The sequence below is a fragment of the Miscanthus floridulus genome, chromosome 5 (genome assembly GCF_019320115.1).
Source record: "Miscanthus floridulus cultivar M001 chromosome 5, ASM1932011v1, whole genome shotgun sequence".
In the NCBI taxonomy this organism is placed as follows: domain Eukaryota; kingdom Viridiplantae; phylum Streptophyta; class Magnoliopsida; order Poales; family Poaceae; genus Miscanthus; species Miscanthus floridulus.
Genome location: NC_089584.1, coordinates 66,040,076 through 66,062,919, shown reverse-complemented (window position 1 = coordinate 66,062,919; position 22,844 = coordinate 66,040,076). Strand labels below are relative to the sequence as shown.

General features: G+C 46.5%; 1 protein-coding gene and 1 pseudogene across 1 annotated transcript; both read left to right on the top strand.

Moving 5' to 3' along the window:
- Positions 1-9,717: 9,717 nt before the first annotated feature.
- On the top strand, positions 9,718-11,102 carry LOC136452269 (tubulin beta chain-like; annotated as a pseudogene).
- A 6,197-nt stretch (positions 11,103-17,299) lies between these two features.
- On the top strand, positions 17,300-20,194 carry LOC136452268 (protein neprosin-like). The gene is made up of 5 exons (XM_066452888.1): positions 17,300-17,858; positions 18,022-18,342; positions 18,529-18,747; positions 18,850-18,996; positions 19,326-20,194. Exons 1-5 carry the CDS (start codon positions 17,631-17,633, stop codon positions 19,704-19,706), a joined length of 1,296 nt encoding a protein of 431 aa, XP_066308985.1. The 5' UTR covers positions 17,300-17,630; the 3' UTR covers positions 19,707-20,194.
- Positions 20,195-22,844: the final 2,650 nt, after the last annotated feature.

Here is a 22,844-nt window from a genome sequence, read left to right as displayed (position 1 = left end):
ATTTCCCAAAAAAACAACGACAGCACAAAAAAATAGAAAAAAGTGAGGGGCAAAAGAGGAACAATATCTAGAGGAGCACATAGAGAAGGCCAAAGTGAGTTGTGTTAGCGTGTACTGTCTGTTTTCTTGTTTGTGTTGCTGTTGCCATCCACCATATTTGTTTTTCACACCCCTATCACCTTGCTATCCACCATACTTGTTTATTACACACCTGGTACTTGCACATTTTAGACCAGCAACGAGAACAAGTACTTTGGACTATAATTCAGCATTACTTTCTGTTACTGGCTTGTATGCCAGATATACATATTATTCTTTGTGTGCCTTCCAAGCTCCACAAACTCTTCAGATCAGTACAGAAAAAGGGCCTTGCAATCTTGGTACCACTACCTTATAGGTATCACAAACCAGCCGTCGGTTGTACCGCCCACTACATGTGTTGGTAAGAACTTTGTAAGAGCTTGGTAAGATGCTTCCACTTGCTGTGAAAAGTGACACCACTGCAACTGCAACCACGTAGTCATTTGTTAGGGATAACTTTCACCGTTTGTTCCTGTTTTTGTGTTTACAATGGCAGGAGGTGATCAGACTAGAGATAACAATCCTAAGGGTTTCAACAAGTGTGTCAGCCAAGAGCAACTGCAATCTGTTTTAGAGGATGCCCAAAAAAGGATGAATGGGGCCGTCAGGAAGGCCGTCACTGACACACTTATTGAACTCAACATTGGCAACAGCATGGAGAGATTGGACAAACGAATTTCCACGCTAACTGACAAGGTTCCTGAGTTGGAAACCTTTGTGGCGGGCAATAACGACGTCTCCGGTAGCAACACCGATGGTCTCTTGCCAGAAGACACGGTGCATGATGCTAGTGGGAACATAGATCGATCAGCCTTCCGACAAGCAAGATTATGACGACATCTTCGCCGCAACATGACAGGAATTGGTGGTGTCCACCACCATCAAGGTAATAATCACCGTGTGCCTGATGATCCTTATGCTAAGATTAAGTTCACAATACCTTCTTTTTTGGGTCATTATGATGCTGAGGGATATCTTGATTGGGAGATGACAGTAGAACAAAAGTTTAGCGCCCATCTTGTGCCTGAGCATCATAGAGTTCGACAAGCTACTAGTGAGTTTAAGGATTTTGCCATTATTTGGTGGAATGGGCTAGCTGCACAGGATGCTTTACCTGGTTCGTGGGAAGGACTTAAGGTAGCTATGCGTGATCGTTTTGTACCTCCTTCTTCTCATAGAGACTTGCGTAAGAAATTGATGCGTTTAGAACAAGGAGATAAATCTATATAGGATTCCTATGGTGAGCTCCAAAAGGGATTGATGCATTGTAGTGTTGTCGAGGGGAATGAAGATTCCATTTGTTGTTTTTATTTGGGTTTTAGGCGTGAGATTCAGGTCATTATTGATTATAAAGAATTTAACACTGTCAACTAGTTGTTTTAGTTTGCTATGCTTGCAGAAAAGGAATTACAGGGGCGTGAACAGCAGAGCAAGAGCAAGGTCAGCACCACATACACGCCACGCTCGGCACCATCTTCAGGGCTGACCAAGCCAACCACTTTTTGGGTGCCTCCACCAGCGAGCAAGCGACCAACAGCCTCTGGAGTTACCGCTACACCTAAGGCACCTCCCGCACGACCTTCAGATTCAGGTAAAAATTCTTTGTAGGTGCCTACCAAGAGTGCCTCATTCATTGCATCGATGGGACGCACTTTAGGCATTCAGTGCCGCCGCTGCCATGGCATTGGCCATGTGTAGAAGGGCTACCCAAGTCAGCGGGCATATATTGCTATAGAAGATGGATACATCAGCACCTCTAACATTGAGGATGAAGAAGACCAAGATGCAGATGAGGAGGATGGCGAAGTCCTTGGTGACGAGGCCACGGTGGCCTATAGGAGCATCATTGTACAGCGGGTGCTCAGCTCACAAGTGCAGCAACCTGAGAAGCTACAACACCATAACTTGTTCTAGATTTTCTTCATCATCAGCAACCATAGAGCACGTGTCATTATTGATGGAGGTAGCTACAATAATTTGGTGAGTTCTGATTTGGTCAAGAAGCTTGGCTTGACCACACGCCTACACCCACAGCCATACCATATTCAGTGGCTAAATGATTTTGGAGAAGCAAAGGTAACATAAACTTGCAGAGTTTCATTTTCCATTGGTTATGCTGATTATGTTGATTATGATGTGGTACCTATGCAAGTCTGTTCACTCTTATTGGGTCATCCTTGGGAACATGATAATGATGTTACACACCATGGTAGAAGTAATAAATACACCTTTGAGCATAAAGGAAAGAAAATTACTTTGGTACCTTTGACCCCCTGCTCAAATTGTACAAGCTGATAGAGAACGCGCTGCTAGTTTGAATGATGTTCAATCTGAAAATCAGCAAGTTACTAATTCTATTCTCACACCTAAAAAGGATAAGTCTACATCTATTTCTAAGGCTGAGGGGATTAAATTGAAGGGTGGTGTTATGCTTGCAACAAAATGTGACTTTGCTGAAATTTCTGATGATGATATTTGCTATGCTTTGGTATGCAAACGAGCTATGTTTTCGCTTGATGATATTGTTAGCTCGGTGCCTCCTGCTGTCACTAACCTTTTGTAGGAGTATGAGGACATTTTTCCAGCTAATATACCCTCGGGGCTGCCACCTATGAGAGGGATAGATCATCAAATCGATTTGATTCCAGGAGCAACCTTGCCCAACCATGCTGCCTATCGAACCAATCCCGAGGAGACTAAAGAAATTCAATGGCAAGTCCAAGACCTTTTGGACCATGAGTATGTACGTGAAAGCCTTAGTCCTTGTGCTGTTCCTGTACTTTTGGTTCCTAAGAATGATGGAACTTGGCGTATGTGTGTTAATTGTAGAGCCATCAATAATATTACTATTCGGTATCGTCATCCTATTCCTAGGCTAGACGACATGCTTGATGAGTTGTGTGGTTCTATAATTTTCACCAAGATTGACTTGCGAAGTGGTTACCATCAAATTAGAATGAAACTTGGAGATGAATGGAAAACTACGTTTAAAACCAAATTCGGGTTGTATGAGTGGTTAGTAATGCCTTTTGGTTTGACACATGCACATGCGCTTAATGAATGAGGTTTTAAGAGCTTCTGTTGGTCATTTTGTGGTAGTTTACTTTGATGATATATTGATTTACAGCAAGTCTTTTGATGAACATATGGATCACTTACATGTTGTTTTTAATGCTTTACGTGATGCATGTTTATTTGGTAACCTTGAGAAGTGCATCATTTGCACGGATCGAGTTTCTTTTCTTGGCTATGTTGTAACTCCACAGGGAATTGAGGTGGATGAGATGAAAATTGAAGCCATAAAGAGCTAGCCGGTTCCCCAAACCGTCACATAGGTGAGGAGTTTTCTTGGTCTTGCAGGATTCTACCGCCGGTTCATCAAAGATTTCAGCACCATTGCTGCCCCGTTGCATGAGTTGACAAAGAAAGGGGTGGTGTTTTATTGGGGAAAGGCACATGAGGAGTCATTTGACACTTTGAAGGACAAGCTCACACACGCACCATTGCTACAACTTCCAAATTTTGGTAAGACTTTTGAGCTAGAATGTGATGCTAGTGGAGTTGCATTGGGGGTGTTTTGATGCAAGATGGTAAACCCATTGCTTACTTTAGTGAAAAATTGCATGGTCCTGTTATTAATTATTCCACGTATGATAAGGAATTGTAAGCACTTGTCCATTCTTTAGAGATGTGGTGTCATTATTTGTGGCCTAAAGAATTTGTTATTCATTCTAATCATGAATCAGTTAAGTATCTTCGCTCTCAACATAATTTGAATCATAGGCATGCTAAATGGGTTGAATTTATTGAATCTTTTCCATATATTATCAAACACAAGAAAGGGAAGGATAATGTGATTGTTGATGCTTTGTCTAGACGATATACATTGCTGTCCCAACTTGATTGTCGGATTTTTGGGCTTGAATCAGTAAAAGAACAATATGCGCTTGATCCTGATTTTAAGGACGTGTTGCTAACTTGTAGAGAAGGACATACATGGAATAAGTTTATGATCAATGATGGGTTTTTGTTTAAAGCTAACCGCCTATGCATTCCAGTTGGCTCTGTTCATCTTTTATTGTTGTAGGAGGCACATGGAGGCGGATTGATGGGATATTTTGGAGCCAAGAAGACAGAGGAGGTGTTGTCCACACATTTCTTTGGCCAAGGATGAGGCGAGATGTAGAACGGTATGTGGCTTGGTGCACCACATGTCAAAAAGCTAAGTCACAGTTGAACCCACATGGTTTGTATATGCCTCTTCTTGTTCCTCCTACTCCTTGGGCTGATATATCTATGGATTTTGTGTTGGGTTTGCCAAGGACTAAGAGGGGGAGGGATAGTATTTTTGTGGTGGTTGATCATTTTTCTAAGATGACACATTTTATTCCTTATCATAAGAGCGACGATGTTGTTCATATTGCTGACCTTTTCTTTCAAGAAATCATTTGCTTATATGGTATGCCTTCTACTATTGTTTTAGATCATGATGCAAAAGTTTTGAGTCATTTTTGGCGCACTTTGTGGAATAAATTGGGGACCAAGCTGCTGTTTTCTACAACATGTCATCCCCAAACTGATGGGCAAACTGAGGTAGTGAATCAAACATTGTCCACCATGTTGAGAGCCATTTTGAAGCGCAATTTGAAGATGTGGGAAGAGTGTTTGCTGCATGTGGAGTTTGCATATAATAGGGTGGAACATTCCACCACTAAGGTAAGTCCTTTTCAGGTAGTGTATGGTTTTAACCCTCGCGCTCCTATTAATCTTTTGCCTTTACCTACCACTGAGAGAACACATAGTGATGCTAGAGAGCGTGCGGAATTCATTCGTAAGTTGCACGAAACAACTAAAGCAAATATTAAAAGAATGAATGAAAAGTATAGAATTGCTGGTAGTAAATGTAGAAAAGAAATTAAACTTGAACCGGGTGATTTGGTTTGGTTACATTTAAGAAAAGATAGATTTCCTGAGCTGCGTAAGTCTAAATTAATGTCAAGAGCAGCTGGTCCTTATAAGATAATTGAGAAAATAAATGATAATGCCTACAAACTTGAGTTGCCACCTGAGTTCGGGGTTAGTCCCACCTTTAACATTGCAGATTTGAAGCCTTATTTGGGAGAAGAAGATGAGCTTGAGTCGAGGATGACTCAGTTTCAAGAGGGGGAGGATCATGAGGACATCACTCCTTCGGATGTACCTGCTGATCCTCCAACCGTCATGCAAGGTCCAATGACCCGAGCTCGAATGCGTCAACTCAATTTAGAGGTGAGCTCATTCTTAAGCGATCCTTTTCATACTTTTGATAATAGACTACTACCTAACGATGTTATCTTGCTTAGGAACATTGGAGAGGGCCATGAGGGACTTAGAGGAAGAGGTGGAGGCGTTGATGACCAGCAAGGACGTTCAACAGAAACCGGAGGCCCGGTCCAACATGATTTCGAGTCTGCCTCGGCCTCCAGGATTAGTCTGCATTAAACTGGTCACCGAGGACGCATCCGGACTCCGTTTTCGACGATCTACATATGGCTGGAAAGCTAATTTGATAAGGAAGCCAATCCAAGTGGTCTCATATCAAAAGTCCTTCAGAATCAATGGGAATCGTCAAAACAAGTTAGTGTCTAGAATCTGCTAGGGTGCTACGACACCGTCTTTTGGTCCGTTGGACCATGTATCGTGTTTGGGCCCATTAGGGTAGGCGACGACCCTAAGACCTTTATAATCATACGCTGCTGCTGTCTTTAGGTTTTGGGTTTTGCTTAGATTAATCTGTTAAGAACAATTTTGCCGTTCATCGGTTTGTGTGACCCAAACTTCATGAGATTAATCAATCATCTGTAATTTGGTTGCTTTCTTTCTTGTTCTTGCTTGTGTTCTTCGTTGTGCAGGTAGAGATTAGCCTTCTTGGTGAGGTCAACCGGATCCATGTCTCGGTTGATAACCAGAGGAGTTGTGGTGCTAAGATTGCAGGGTTCGATCTTTCGATCTGAAGCTAGATCAGTGTGTCATTCTCCGCCACAACGATAGTTATCACTACCTGATGGAAGAACAGGATCCCCGTTTCCATTAGCTTGGTTGCTGCTTTTGTGTGTATCTAGATCTGATCGGTTTGGGGTTGGATCGAATCGATCGTCGATGGGTCGATCCCCCTCATGGGATGCCCTGCTTTCTCTTTTATAGGCCAAGGGAAAGCACGGGTTATAGCGGAGGAAAAAAGAAGAATGAGACGGAGAAGAAGTCTTTTAGGATCATCGGGTCCTTCTTCTCCTTCATGTGGGTCCCACTAACCCTGTAGATGTCAACAAGGATAGCTCCATGTCATGGCCTTGTCCATCACTTGCGCCATGCACAGGTGTCGTCTGTCGGTCATGGCGTTCCATTTCATCGCAGCGGACATTGTGGTGAGCTGACGCACCTATCAGCATTTGTACGGGGGTTAGGCAGAATAGCATTGGTACGCCCGATGTTGTTCCTTATGTGAATCCTTAGATATGGCCCATTGTGGCCATGGGTTACATCGAAGCGTGCCGGTCTCTTCCTTGGTGTCAGAGTTTTGACCCAGGCCCATACACTTGGACCTAGAGTGGTTGGCGGTGGTATGGGTCTCCGTTGGGCGAGACGGAGCCCACGACCTCAAGGTCAGGCAAGGCGAAGCCCGCCCCCAGAGGTCAAGCGAGGTGGAGCATGAACCCAAGAGTCGAGTGAGGCAGAGTACGTGGCCTCAGGGTTGGGCGAGGTAGAGTGCAAAACCAAGGGTCGGGCGAGGTGGAGCCCACGGCCTCAGGGTCAGGTGAGGCAGAGCATGGACCCAAGGGTCAGGCGAGGTGGAGCCCGTAGCCTTAGGGTCGGGTGAGGCAGAGCTTGCGCGCCTAGGGGTCGGTTGGAGCTGTAGTCATGCTCTTGACTGCTTGGATGAATCAATGTTGATGGTCATTAGTTCCTCCTCTTCGGGTACCCTACTATTGGTCCCCGATAGGTACATTGCTATTTTAATAGTTATACCACTTATGAACACCCAAAGAAGACCCACTCCTAGAGGAGATGTCGAGCATCTCAACATCGGAAGAATCAACTCCCCAAGAATGATGAAGAAGATGAAGAAGTTGTGAAGGATGAACCTACTCTACCAAAATCAAGTCCACAGACCAAGCAGGTGTGAAAGGAAAAGGTGACATCATCAGACTCACCATCACAAGAGGTGCAACCATCAAGGTCTCCATCTTTGGGACCGACAAATGCACCCAAAGAATGAACAAGACTAGAGAAAAGTCCTGTCCGGAGGACATAAAAATCTGAACCCTCATGGGAGGTAAAGCGGTAGTTATCTATATTTACTTTTTCGCATTGCCTGAATTATTTTCACTTTAGCATATTTACCTTTTCTGCATTAGAATTGAATTTAGAAAATAAAATAAAATTTTCATTAATGCATGATAAAAATCTTAAGCCCCATGTGAATACTTCTACGGTGTGTAAAACCCCCAAGAATATTTACTATGGCGGCGAAAAATATAAATACCATGCATGCATTATGTCAGAAAATCCAAAAATATGAGAAAGATATCCTGCTAGAATTCTGCCATTTCAAAAATATTTTCAATCTCAAGAACAACGAATCTCCAGGCTGCTAACTGCTAACCCTTTATCCTAATATGTTCCATGAGTTTTGGTGTTCTTGTTGGTACTTTGCAGGATGATATACAAGAGCAAGATCACCCAGTTGTCTTCATCTAGCTCCACCCACGGACGAGAAGGACATCAGCTGGCAAAATCTACTCTGAGAAGGATCACTCAACTTCAATATTCGACCATGACAACAACAAGCTTGGAGAAAGGGCATCCCCGTGTATCTAGATAAGTATTTTTTTCTCTTTTATTAGCTAAAAAAAGATACATAACTAAAAACAAAATAAAAATTTGTCTTTATATGAGATATATATATTAGTAAGGTGAGATCTTAAAAATAAAAACAAATAAAAAGTATGTGTATCTAGCTTTCTGTTTTTATGAGCTAAATAAAAAGGAATCTGGAGGTAATCTCTTAACATGGAAATGATGAATAGTTGCTCTGTTGTAATTCCTTTCAATTACCTAGTTTTCAGCCTTGAATTCTCCTAAGTTTTGGATAAGACTATTTTAGATAAGACTGTTTTGATACAATCAAATCAAAAGTTTTGTTGTAAAGAAGAAACATGGGGCTATACAAAAGTTATTCAAAAAAGAGAGTTGAGAAAAAATGGACAAGTGTCCGAGATATTGAAAACAATGGGTATTCAGATGCCCGCCTGAAAAAGAAGAAGATGAATAAGATAGCTCATGTTCTCTTGCAAAGTATTTTCAAGATCAAAAGAGAGATATGTTTTTAAGGAGCATAGTAGAATTAGGATAGCCACCATATATCCATACACATGCACATCTTGATTTGATTGTATGACTTAACTTTCTTTGGATCCGAGGTTTGACTTTACAATATATGTATTGCAAGTATGCTCTTTCATGCTATTTCCACTCCTATGAGCTCCACATAAGCCTTAGTTGTAGGAAAAGAAAGGCATGACATCATTAGTGCCTTGGTGAGGATCCACAAATAACATATATATTGAGAGACTTGAGAGTGTCATACAATGGAAGCTCTGAGTTTTATTTTGAAAACATATAAAAATTCCAAAATAATGATTGAGCAAAGAACTTAAGACATAGTCCTTGACTTGATCGTTATGTCTTTCAATTACTCAAGACCCAAGTGAAGGCTAAGAATCCCCATGGTTGAAGAAAATACGGGTAAGTTTGAAAGTTAGATCAGTTTATTCTTTCTAGTCACATGAAATACTAAAGTACTTCGTAGTGTCATTCTAGGTGGTACCAATAAACATTTCTGGCATCATAGCTGGGGATGATAACTTAGCAAAAGTGATGTTAAGAAATATCAACAACATTAGGTGGCTACTTAAACAAGTGGCAAATTAAATACGGGTAAGTTTGAAAGTTAGATCAGTTTATTCTTTCTAGTCACATGAAATACTAAAGTACTTCGTAGTGTCATTCTAGGTGGTACCAATAAACATTTTTGACATCATAGCTGGGGATGACAACTTAGCAAAAGTGATGTTAAGAAATATCAACAACATTAGGTGGCTACTTAAACAAGTGACAAGTTAATAAATACCAACACTCGATGATGATGGTTTAATGCGGGGACGAGTGGATTATTCTTCCACTATGTGAAAAATGATTTTTAGCAACAGGACAAATTTTTTGTAGGGGCGGCTGATGATGGAGCCGCCCCTACAGTGGCATGTTCGAGAGCCACGAGACCAGCCGCCCCAACAAATAGAACAGCAGGGGCGGCTGGTGATACGAGCCGCCCCTGGTATTTCTATTTGTAGGGGTAGCTCAATCACAAACCGCCCCTACTGTGCGAACTGCAGCCATTTATCCGAAGTACCCCCTCCGCATAGAGCCTTCCTCCACCGCACATAGCCTTCTCTCCCCACCCCTCTCTCCCCTCTTCACACACACTCCTCCGCCAGTCCGCTGTCTCCGTGCTCGACCTCCCCCAATCCCCCAACCAAACCCCACCGCCTCGCCTCGCCAGAACCCTAGCTAGCCCCCCCCCCCTGCCGGCCCATCGCCATGAGGGAGATCCTCCACATCCAGGGTGGCCAGTGTAGGAACCAGATCGGGGCCAAGTTCTAGGAGGTGATCTGCGACGAGCACAGCATCGACCACACTGGCAAGTACGCCGGCGACTCCGACCTCCAGCTTGAGCGCATCAATGTCTACTACAACGAAGCCAGCGGCAGACGCTACATCCCGCGCGCCGTCCTCATGGACCTCGAGCCCGGCACCATGGACTCTGTGTGCTCGGGGCCCTTCGGCCAGATCTTTCGCCCCGACAACTTCGTCTTTGGCCAGTCCAGCGCCAGCAACAACTGGGCCAAGGGCCACTACACCGAGGGCGTAGAGCTCATCGACTCCGTGCTCGACGTCGTCCGCAAGGAGGCCGAGAACTGCAACTGCCTCCAAGGTACGTCTTGTCTATCTAATCTATCCCACCGGATCTGATGTTTTCGCCCCTTTCCTCTCTGGGGTTATGGAGACACGAGCCCTTCTGGATCTAGGGTTTATGAGCCATTGCACTTGCGCTGTGCATGTAGATCTGATCGATTTCGCCTAGATCTAAGCGGTTTGTGACATTTTTGACGAATTGATCGGATTTTGTCGTAGAATTCTCGTACCTCTCAATGGTTGTTGTGCTAGACGCCTGACAGCCTTACTAATCCATTATGATGCATTATTCTCCCTTAATACTGTAGGGTTCCAGGTCTGCCACTCGTTGGGAGGAGGTACTAGTTCAGGAACGGGCACCCTGCTCATCTCCAAGATCAGGGAGGAGTACCCTGACCGCATGATGTTGACATTCTCTGTCTTCCCGTCGCCCAAGGTGTCTGATACTGTCGTGGAGCCCTACAACGCCACGCTCTCAGTTCATCAGCTTGTTGAGAAAGCAGATGAGTGCATGGTGCTCGATAACGAGGCTCTCTATGACATCTGCTTCCGCACGCTCAAGCTTGCTACACCAACCTGTAAGTGCTGAATGATCTTTTGCTTGACGTTACACATTCCATTTTTGCATTTCTATCCTATTAGTTTCTGTTGTTGATATTTATTTGGCATGTTCTGGTTGATAGTATAACAATCTGTTTGCTTGTATTTCGCAAATTGATGATGCAGTGATTTATCTGTATATGCTTTGCGCCAACAACATTTATTATTGATATAAATATATGTGGGTTGTAACTCGTGGAAGTGTTATGATATGTATAGCGCTTATTTCTTTTTGTCTGGAATGCAGCACAAGCAGACTAGTTGTTCATTGTGTTTTGCTAACATGTTTATTGATTATTTGCTGTCATGGTCTGGCACTTCTATCTTGTATGTCTCCAGTACACATTTTCCATTCTGCTTGTTATATACATGTAAATGATCAGCTACAAAATGATGCTGGAAAACCTGTTAATAATAAACATATGGGTTGTAACCTCAGGAAGTGTTATGATAGATTGTGCTGATTGAATGAGCTAGTGCCCAACAAATGCATTGAACTAGCTCGCTTCATTCAGTTTATCCTATAATTGCTCATATAACTTGTTGCTTGGTTTGGTTGGCTTTGGAGCAAACCAAATGGCATCACAAGGATCAGTCTAATATTTCCATGTCTTTGTTTTCTTATTTGCTTTACTTGATGCAGATATACCTAACAGTGAAGGGAACAACAACAGACAGATCTTGTGTTGCAGGTAAAATATGACATACATGTCAGCTAGCTCTTGCTTTGCTGCAGAAACATTTCTTTTCCTGAGTTGACATTCTTGAGTATATTCATATCACATAATGTTGGCTGAATTATTAGCGTGGGGCGTGCCTGATTATTTTTCCAGTTAGTCCCATAAAGCAAACACTATTGTTGTAAATTTAGGTAATTTGACAGGCATATATCATTTGCTGCTAGCCTTCTCTTAACTGAAAAATCATTCCATTTGTGTAGTGCCAACTCCACTTGGCTCGGCCGCCACCATTGGTACGTGATCTCCCAGTTTCGCTCCTCCAATCTTGTCCATGGTGAAGGATGTAGGTTGCATCAGCCAAATCCACAACAGATCTTTGATATGTACAGTATATATTCGAATCCATGCCTTTTCCCTTCCCTCTAGCATTTTCCATGCCCCAATGCACATTATCCTCTCTCTTCCTTTCCATACTCTTTCCTACGAGGATGCAGATCTTTGATCCATGAATGGATTTAGATACATCATGTGCACAAGACTTACAGATAGTTCACACGAATATTGTGATTCTCTTCAAAGTGATAGTTTATCTTGCTGATCAACTCATTAAGATGTAAAGTATTTTCTATATTTCGGTGTAATGCGAGTATCTTCACTTGTCTATGATGATCTTTGTTATTTCAAGTTTAGTTTCCGGTGTAATGCAAGTATCTATTCCTTGCAGAGTAAATGGCTTCCGTTTCACACCCTTGCTGCATCTGGAGATTTCTATCTATTGGACAGTCTTTTAAAACATAATGTGGACATAAATGCGCTTGATAAGGTAATTGCCACTGCCTGACTATAAAATAGCTATATGGCTTCTTTGTTTTTTAGATCATTATTTTTATTGGACCTTTTGCTGGTTTCCTTAGGATGGCTTGCCAACGATTCACAAAGCAATTCTTTCAAAGAAGGCTGCTATTATCAACTATCTCTTAAGGAACATCCAAGATAAAGTGAGTATAAACCTGGTTAGCATGCTTGTAAACAGTTTGTACAGAGCCTAACGCAAACAATGTTATCTGGGCCTGTCTTCATTATTTTAGGTTCCTTGATGCCTTGTAAACAGTTTGTACAGAGTCTAATGCATTTGCCTCATTTAATCATCTTTACTGTGATGAAGTTTTACATGGTTCAATTTGAATTATAAATTTAATTTTTTTTACAGAAAAATAATTTGTAGGGACGGTTGGTACTGTAGCCGCCCCTACAAATCGATTTATAGGGGCGGTCTGGGAACGCGGCTGGTGTTCCCAGGCCGCCCCTATAAATCGATTTATAGGGGCGGCTACAGTACCAACCGCCCCTACAAATCAGCGATTTGTAGCCACCTTTTTATAGGGGTGACTGACAAAACCGCTCCTACATAGGCTTACTAACCGCCCCTAAAAAATGTTTTCTACGTAGTGTTCTTTTGCCTCAATCCTTTCCCTTTGCGCTTCTTTTTGCAAGTGTCCATAGTGTGCTTCTTGAGCATTGTGGCTGGGCATTGTTGAGTTCATAGGAGCATTTGTGGCTTCTTTGTGGCCTAACGAATCTGTCACACTTAGCGGCGGCGGGTTTGGTTTTGGTCTTTTTTGACGGTTGGATAGTTGAATTGCGGCATGTGATACACAGTACACTGTTTAGTTATTTTTTTAGTTTCTTTTGGGTTGCCTGGTCATGGGCTCCTAGGGTTATAATCTTTTTTTTCTGCTATGTATAGAAACACACCCGTCGGGTGTTGTTTAATTTGTTCAAACTAAGTTTTGAGAAGCTATGTTCTTGTACTCTATATATGTACATATAATGTGTACACTGTACACTCATATAACTATATTGTGGATACTCTAATTGAGTATCTTAAACGAGCAGTGAAAATGCGCTCGGCTATATAATTCCTACATGGATTATTGAATACAAACTGGTGTAGCAGGGACGTCAAATGGCTGCTGGCTCCCATTTTTCGGGTCATAATGACCTAACATGGGCGTCCATCCTTAGCTCCCATCCGAACGAGGCTCTCTCTCAGAAAAAAAAAATCCTCACTCCCTCGTATGCTTATTCGCTCGCCACCCTCCTCACCCACCGTGCTCGTCGTGCTGCTGCGCCGTGCCCTTCCCCCATCGCCAGCCGCGACACGTGCCCTCGCTCCCTGCGCTGCTTACCTGCGTTGCTCACCTGCGTCCCAGTCACCTGCACCGTTCGCTCCCTCGCCGTCCATCCATCGCCCATAACCGTTGGGTGCGCCGCTGACCCCACCATGGCCGCTGGGACGACCCGTGCCGTGGCTCCTCAAGTCTTTCCTGGCCGAGCCAAGGGCACCAACGAGCGTGGCCGGTGCTGGTGGTGCTCGCGCGCCACCGCTCGCCTCCAGATATCACCTCGACGATTGAAATCAACCGGCCCTGGCCTTCCCCTCCCCTATGTTGCAAATATATGTTCAAGTGTTTCAGAGGTATGTTGCAATTGTTATATATGGATGCTGCAAAAGTACATCGGGATGTTGCATATATTGCATATTTTTGCAAGTGCTTTTAGTGATATGTTGCAAGCGTTTTGAAAAAAATATTTCATAAGTTTCAGACTTATATTGCAGCAAGTGTTTTAGTTAGATGTTGCATATGTTTCACACACATGTTGCAAATATTTTATCTGGGTATTGCATATGTTTCACACACATATTGCAAGTATTTTATCCGGATGTTACATATGTTTCACACAAATATTGCAACAAAATGTTCCAAATGTTTCATCTTTGTCCGACGTATGTTGCATCCAAGTGTTTCATATTGCAAGTATTTCACAGGACACATTGAGTGATGGGCGCACGGCCCTGGCGCCAGGGGATGGGGCACGTCAAAGCTGGGGACCGGCTCCTAGGTCCCGCCCACACAGAGAGCGAGGAGGGGGTCAGGGGGAAGGAGCGATCGCAGCGGGGGTTGTGAGGTTGGAGGGAGGGGCAGGGTCCGTGTGCAAGGCGGGTGCGGGCTACGCGGCGATCCATCCTGACACGACGAGCGGCGGGTGCAGCATCGAAGGCAGGGTGCACATGCAAATCGAAGTGAGGCGGATGGATGCGGACTAGGTAGACGTCCGGACGTCCTAGCGCTAGCCACGTCGTTTTTCCACGGCATGACTGCATCATTGCCACCATATGCCTGCGAGGTGGATCATCCTGTACTGTCTGACACGACGTGTGGCCGCATAGATTACACGGTTGAAAGATGCAGCCAATGCAGCGGTGCACATAATTAACCCAGCTAGCTAATCAGGCTTAGCTCTGCCCTGTGTGTTTTCTTTACTCTGAATCCATACAAAGTGGAGCATGCAACTGATGAGCTGCCAGCACAGCACTGCACGGCTCTGCTAGTGCTCCGAGTAATAAAGAAAACAAAACTGCTCTCAAAATCCAGGACAGTGAGATAAGCGGCAGGCCCCATGTTAGCCGATCGGTTTGCAAAGGGCTTTGCAGAGTATATGAAGGGCATGATTACTTCTGCTGCTGCTGCTGGTTAGTGCAGTCGATCAGTGGACGGAGGTAAAAATAGAATACTCGTCGTCAGTAAAGCTCATGGCACGGTTACGAGAGAGATCAGCTCAGTAATATATAGCGGCTAGTATATAAGCCGTTTGTGTTGATTTGTATGGCTGATTTGTTAGGAGAGAAAAATACTATACCATGTCCGATAAGCCGGCTTGTAAGCTCGATACGCATGTAGGCTGAAACGGGGTTGAGTTCTGGGAGAGAGGATCTGTGCCTGTTCATACGTGCGTGTACGGTGTACTGAGATGCAGCCAAAAGTAGAGCAAGAACTGTTGCTCCGTATCAGGTTCGGGGGGCTCTCTAGTATGTCTGCACAAGATCTACTGGATTCAGACCATCTCAGTTTATGATGGCCGGCACAGCAGAGAGATTTCTTGGATACGAACTGTTCTTCAAATTCAGTCCCACAAGGAAAAATGGAAGGTTTATTTTGAACCTTGTATGAAACCCAGAGGCACGATGGGCAAAACTTAACAGATCCCGGGACGGGGCAAGAAACGTTTTTGGTACCGGAGGCACCGGGAACGCTTTTCAAATTTTACTACCTGGGAGTCACTGTTCATTCCATATTTCCATGCATGCCTTTGGGCACACCAAGACACGAAAAAGTTACATTCTGTCAATGAGGTGAAAATTCCTTTGGCCCTGCAAGTGCAAACAAACACAATAGAAGCCCCTTTTTTGCCCCATGCATGTATCCAGGGTAAAAGAAAAAAGTAAAAACTAGTTTGGAGTGTAGAGGACCTAGGAAGTAGTGAAAGGTAGCATGTACATGGAGATCTGGGGACCTCTGAGACAGACAATCAGAGTTTCATTCCATGTAGGACCAAGCAGCAGGCAGCTGCAGATGAACAGCAAAGGAGAGTTCTGATGAGTAGAGTGGCCACAGCCACACCCATAGGAGCAAGCAATAGCTATGTAGCCAAGCAAGCATGCTCCCTGCAGAACCCAATGAAGGAGATAAAGGGGAAGGAGATGGGTGAAAAGAAGAGAATAGAGCACCGGAATAAAAAAGATGAAGAGGGGACCCAACCCAAAGGCCAAAGCCACTGGACTCTGCCCCCACTGCATTGTATTGCCTCTTGCCCCCTCGGTCCTACGAGAACACCTGTGTAGCTCAAGATTGACCGGGTTTAAAGTGGTCAAGCAAGCTGCATGCAGACACAGATTTAGGACCCATTTGAAATCAATAAATTTCACGTAAGTTATACATAGATTTGACAGAAATCAGTTCATTTTCACTGAAAAAACATATGAAATTAGAAGAAAAAAAAACTGCATTCTAAAGGGGGGCTTATTTTTTGCTTGCTTGTTATTTGAACATTGATTCATGGCTTCACGCAAATAAAGCTTAAGGCTTGCTAATTACATCTTATACGTGTTTCAGATAGATTACAATGCCTCATTTTCAGAAACTGAAACTTTTTTTAAACTTGCTTACTATAAGGTAGTGGAAATTGTGATTTTCAGGAACTAAACCAGTTATGTAGTTATTTTTTATGAATTACGCAATAGATATCCACAAGCGCGCACACACACGTGCTCCTTATTTTTCATTTTCACAGGGTGTATTAAGAGTTGAAATACTCGAATGTTGTCATTTGTACCAACAATTACTAGAAAAATGTCTGCAATGATATCTGAAAGTTGTATCAATGGCTTCGTACATCACATATCAATGACTAATTTATTTTACAAACATAGTTACAGCAAGTTGAACCAAATAAACTGTGGTTTTAAATTCGCAAGGGCAAGTGTAGTATTTTGGTCTATATGGTTGACAAGAAATGATACAATTTTTGACAAAAAAAAATATTACACTCTTCTTTATAGATTATTTTGATGGTGAGTTGTTGGACACGGTTTTAGTCCATTTTCCAAAAGGAGACTACGACAATTGAGATTTTCCCCAAAAATGAATGGTTGTCTTCCTATAGGCTCTCAAAGCTTAGTTTGTCATTAATCCTCCCTCTCAACCCAACTCAATTGCCTCATGCTGCAAAGCCTCATGCTTTGTCGGCCCCGGCCCGGCCCCCTATGGCTAAGCTAACTGCTGGAGTACTAGTAGTTACTTCCTCTCTCTTCATAGGCCCCGTTCGCTGGTCTGAAACTTGGCTGAAACTGGCTGAAAAACACTGTTTCGGCTGAATTGTTGTGAGAGAAAAACACTGTTTCGGCTGAAAAAAGAAGCCGAATAAGCCGAATATGGGATAAGCCGAACAGGACCTATCTCTAGTCACCATGATCGATAAGCCGCCTAGTTACGTGGCTGCCAGTGCCAGTGGCAGTGCTATGCTATATAGCGCCCCCGGTGTGCTCGCCTCGGCAGCGCCTTGGAAGAAGCAGCAGAGAGCAGAGATATCGTTGCGTAGAGGGAGGAGGAGTGCTCCTTCGTTCGTGTTTGGCCAAATCGAAACAACGATCCGCCAGCTGTCACTTGAGAGTGCAGAGCCACGCGTGCTGTCGGACGGCGCCCAGCTCGATTATTTGTGGCGGCGGCAGCAGCAGCACCAGCTCCCACTCCCAAGCAGCAGTCACGTACAGGCGGAAGCGAACCGGCCAATGTATTCTTCGTCGCCTGCTTGGGAGAAGAAGCGCGTGAGCAGCCAAGGGCACAAGCCACTCTTCTGCAACTGCAGCTGCAGCAGGAGGTTTCACAAGCCGGTCATCAGCAGGCGGACGCCGCACTGATGGCGACGACGATGGCCTCGTGTTCCTCCTATTCTTCGTCCCGCGCCGCCGCTGCCCACCTCGTGCGCCTCCTGCTCGTTGCGCTTCTTCTTGCCGCCGGCTGGGCCAGGGCCACCGCGGCGAAGAACGACACGCAGAGGTTCCGGCCCGGCGACGAGCTCCGGCGGTACAGGAGGGTGCAGGCGCTGCTCAAGAGGCTCAACAAGCCGGCGCTCCGGAACATCCAGGCACGTGCGTGCACCTCTCCTCCTCTGCTCTTGCATTGGTTGCTCTCTTTGTTGTTCCGTCGCCGATCGAGGTGTCTGTGTCACTGTGTGTGCATGATTTGCAATGACGACACTGATAGTGACCTTGCTTGCTCGGTTGTCGGCGTGTGTGTCTGCACTGCAGAGCCCCGACGGCGACCTCATCGACTGCGTGGCGGCGCACCTGCAGCCGGCCTTCGACCACCCAAGGCTGCGCGCGCAGAGGCCACTGGCGGACCCGCCGGCGAGGCCCAAGGTGCACCACCACAGCCGCCGCCCCAGTAATGACACCACCGCGGATGCCGGCGTCCAGCTGTGGGCGGTCTCCGGCGAAGCGTGCCCGGAGGGGTCCGTGCCCATCAGGCGGGTCACGGAGGCGGACGTGCTCCGCGCCAGCTCCGTCAGGCGGTTCGGCAGGGCGCCCGCAAGCAGGGTGCGGCGCGACTCCGTCTCCGGCGGACACGAGGTATAGGATCATGGGAATTGGGGGCCAATAGTACTCGTAGCTGACAAGCGCTACAAGCCAGACCACAAACTAGGAGGAACGAAACGTCCAATCCCGCTTGCAGTTATTACAACAGCCTGACATCATTCAGATCGAAGCAATTGATAGGCTAGCTAACGAGTGCACCGTCGTCCCTGACGCATGCAGCACGCGGTGGGGTACGTGGCCGGCGACGAGTACTACGGCGCCAAGGCGAGCATCAACGTGTGGGCGCCGCAGGTGAGCACGGCGTCGGAGTTCAGCCTGTCGCAGATCTGGGTCATCGCGGGATCCTTCGGCAACGACCTCAACACCATCGAGGCAGGGTGGCAGGTCAGCCCGCAGCTGTACGGGGACAACGCGCCAAGGTTCTTCACCTACTGGACGGTGAGCATTTGCACTCGCTGCACGCACCTCCTCTGCTCAATTGCTCATCACCTCATGCATCTAGCATCTTGATCAAGTCTTGACTGATCTGATGACCTGCAGACGGACGCGTACCAGACCACCGGGTGCTACAACCTCCTCTGCTCCGGCTTCATCCAGACCAACAGCCGCATCGCCATGGGCGCCGCCATCTCGCCCACCTCCGCCTACAACGCCGGCCAGTTCGACATCAGCCTGCTCGTCTGGAAGGTGCGTAGGCCTCTCTCAATCTCTCATCTAGTATGCGGTCCCCGCCGGTCCTAGCTCGTTCAATGGCAACTCCGTCCGTGCCTCTCCCTGCACGGGGCGCAGGCGGCAGACAGCAGCACACGCCGCACATCAGTGCACTCCAGTCCTTGCTTTAGTTTGCTTCCACCTTTCGGCTTTTCAAGTGCGCGGCTTTTTACACACAGCGCGTTTTTTTTTTTTTTTACAAATGAATATGATGAGTAACAGTGGTGGAGCTGAATTTTCCTCGTCTTTGCTTTTTCTCTGTTTCACTCACTTCAAATTAACCTGAAATCTACTGGCTCTTTCAGGACCCAAACCACGGCAACTGGTGGCTGGAGTTCGGCTCCGGCGAGCTGGTGGGGTACTGGCCGTCGCTGCTGTTCAGCCACCTGGCGTCGCACGCGAGCATGGTGCAGTTCGGCGGCGAGGTGGTGAACACGCGCGCGTCGGGGTCCCACACGGCCACGCAGATGGGCAGCGGCCACTTCGCCGGCGAAGGCTTCGGCCGGGCCTCCTACTTCCGCAACCTGGAGGTGGTGGACGGGGACAACAGCCTCGTCCCGCTCGCCGCCGGCTTCCACGTCACGGCCGACCACCCCAACTGCTACGACATCCAGGGCGGCGTCAACGCCGTCTGGGGAAACTACTTCTACTACGGCGGGCCGGGCAGGAACGTCAGGTGCACGTAGCGGTAGCAATCCTGATCCATTCCAAGATCGTCTCGTTACTTGGTGATGATGCAGCCATGCAGGGGAGGAGGATACCAATACCTACCTTTTTGCATTTTGCTTCTCCAGACAAGTATCTTTATTGGTCTGGTTCTGGTCTTTTCTTTCTTTCTTGTTATTATTTTCTTTTCCTTCCTTCCCACCAAAGGTTAATTAATTTCTCAAAAGCGAGAATTCTGGATCATGTAGTTTTCTTTATTTATTTTTTTCCTTTCTTAGTGGTCTGAAACAAAAGGGTGAAGGGTTCAGTGCCAGTTAAACGTAGTCCAGTTCATCAGGTAGCATGATCGATCGAGTTGTAATGTAAAAGCCCCCTGAACAATGTAGCCAAGGTAGCAGTATATACATGCATTTGTTTACTCCTTTTCCAGCTTACCTTGCTTGCCTCTGACTCAAAGTCTTCAGTAATCGATCATGAACAAAGAGAAACCAAAACTAGTAAGCTTGTACCGCGCTTGGACGCTAAGCAACAGAGCCTCATGCAAAGTCTTGTCGTCGTCGTTTCTAAATTCAAGCGAAAACAAATCAAGTACCTCGACCTCGAAAAGCTAGTAAAACTGTGTGCTGACATTTGAAGCTACTAGAAGCAATCAAACACCTCGGTGAAACAAAACAACCGATCGCGTCTTTAAGCGAATGTTACTGCTGCAACGAGGAACATGAAACTCATGAGACGACAGAATTAGCCGGAATGCCATGCTATATATTTCTAGCTAGAATCTAGAGCTGTACAGTAACCTGCCCGTAGGGGGCCGGGGTACACTAGTACGGTAGATTTTTTCTCCTTTAGCTTCTTTTATCTCCCAAGGCATTTGTCCCTTCCTTCACGTCCAAGTTACATCCATGCGTTCTGCAGTAAAGCGGAAGCATCTAATCCACCGATCCAACCATTTTTCCCAGCCTTATTACACTCACATCTCCAGGACCTGGACCACCTCGCCGGTCGGTCTGCTCCCGTTGCTAGCTCCTCCTAGAATCTACAGCCACAGGTGAGAGTGAGAAGAAGGAACATGGCCGCCGGACACTGAAAGCTAACAGATGGCAGCCACAGGCACCTTCAAGCCAAGAGTAGTGTTCGGCCAAGAAGAGAGAGAGCCGGCCACTGGGTCTTTCTCGGCCTTTTCATTCCGCTGCTACCGGGCGCAGCAGTGAGCAGCTTCATGCCTTGCAGCAACCGTTTGTCCCTTCATGTTGGGCGGTACCAGTAGCAGAGCATGTGGTCGACTGAGACTGACACGTATGTCAACAGCGCAGGCCCAGCAGCTGCTGCTTCCAGCGTTCTTCCCAGGCCATCACCGGTTCGGCCCAAGAGATTGATGAAGCCTAGTTCGAGGGTGGTTGGCCCATCTTGGGTCAACTAGAGTCATAGTACAAGTAGCAAGAGAGATGAGAGAAGGAGAGAACAGAGAGAAATATGTAAAACCCTAATTTAGTTTTAATCATTCATGGTAGCTTTACTTCTGTAATTTTGTTCTTCCTGTATCAATTCCTTGCTTCCGCACCGACGATGCTAACACCTGGTATCAGACGTCTCGTTACCAATCCTAGCCGTTCCATCACCGCCACCTCCTCCTCCGCCGCCCCCAACTCCGCACCACCACTACACCCGGCTAAATCGCGCTCGCGGCGCCACGAAGCCATCCTTGAAGCAAATCCTCAACGCGCTCAACGCCCGCTTTGACGAATTCGACCGCCATCTTGATGACCGCGACCGCACCAGCTTCGTCGACTCCCGCTTCGCCACTCTGGAAACTTCCATTTCCACCCAAGCTTTGGGCTCGAGCGGCGCTTGGCGGGGATCGAGTCGCGGCTTCCGGATCCGGTGTCTGCATCCGTCAAACAACGCCTCGCCTCCCTCGAAGCCTCCTTCGCCGACGGGCACGACCACCGCCCCACCACTCTGGAGCCCAGCAACGACGTGACCGTCAAGCCAGAGTTCAATCCGCGGGTGGCCGCGCTCGCGAAGGTCTTGGCGGATCTAGAAGCGTGGCGCCCAGGCGTGGATGGCGTCCTGGATGACATCCAGAAGGACGTCCAGAGCTGGTGAAGACCCTCGACCACCAGGTGTTCGACGATTCGTCTCACCGGCCGGTCGCACTTCATTCACCACCGGTGGCGACTGCGTTGACTCCAGCAACCGGTCTGCACACCACACCGCCCAGTGGGCACCGCATCGACATCAGTCCACGGGATACTGGGTCCAGAGTCATTACAACTTGGACCCATGTCCCGGCCAATGGTATGCTTCCTGAACATCACTCTCGTCATTCTGTACCTGATTTTCGTCCATCGTCAGCCGTCCTTCATCTGCGTCCGGCGCCTGATCCAGCTCACCATCCACCTTCACATCTGTTTCACCCCCCTCCATTACCCCATCCCTATTTTCAGCCCAGACCACTCCATCCCCAGAATCTCCCTCCTATACCGACCATTTACCCTCCTTACCCTGAGCCCAACCGCCCCAACCAGCTGACTGGTCGGCTTCCGAAACTTCCGTTTCCAACGTTCGATGGGGTCAATCCGAAACGTTGGCATTCCCTCTGTGAGAAGTATTTCCTCGCATATGCTGTCGATCCCTCTATCTGGATTGGTTTAGTTGAACACTATATGGAGGGTCCAGCAGCGATTTGGTACCAATCTATCGCCCCCCAGCTACCCTCGGCCACTTGGGACTCCTTCTGTCAATTGCTTCACGAACGATTCGATCGTGATCAGCATGAGCATCTCCTTCGTCAAATGTTCAGTATCCGTCAACATACTTCGGTCTCAGCTTATGTCACTGCATTCTCTCAGTTAGTCGATCAGCTCATTTCATATTCGCCTAATGCCGACCCACTATTCTTCACTCAACGTTTCATTGATGGACTTCACTATGACATTAGAGCAATAATTCTTGTTCAGCGTCCCCAAAATTTTGATGTTGCTGTTTGTCTCGCTTTACTACAGGAAGAGGTGGCAACGGCTCCTAATCTGTGAGTCCAGCGTGGAGGTGATTGGTCTGCTGCTATTCGTCCTAGACTGGCAGCGGCCATATCATCTCCCCTGCCGCTGCCCCCGCCTCCACCACGGGCTGACAAGGCGGTGGCCCCAGTTGCTGCT

What these genes read in the sequence shown, in the direction of transcription:
- LOC136452268 (XM_066452888.1), top strand. Translation starts at nt 17,631, where the DNA reads ATGGCGACGACGATGGCCTCGTGTTCCTCCTATTCTTCGTCCCGCGCC. An exon ending in GGTTCTTCACCTACTGGACG is followed by an intron (nt 18,748 to 18,849) that starts GTGAGCATTTGC and finishes GATGACCTGCAG; the next exon opens with ACGGACGCGTACCAGACCAC. An exon ending in TCAGCCTGCTCGTCTGGAAG is followed by an intron (nt 18,997 to 19,325) that starts GTGCGTAGGCCT and finishes TGGCTCTTTCAG; the next exon opens with GACCCAAACCACGGCAACTG.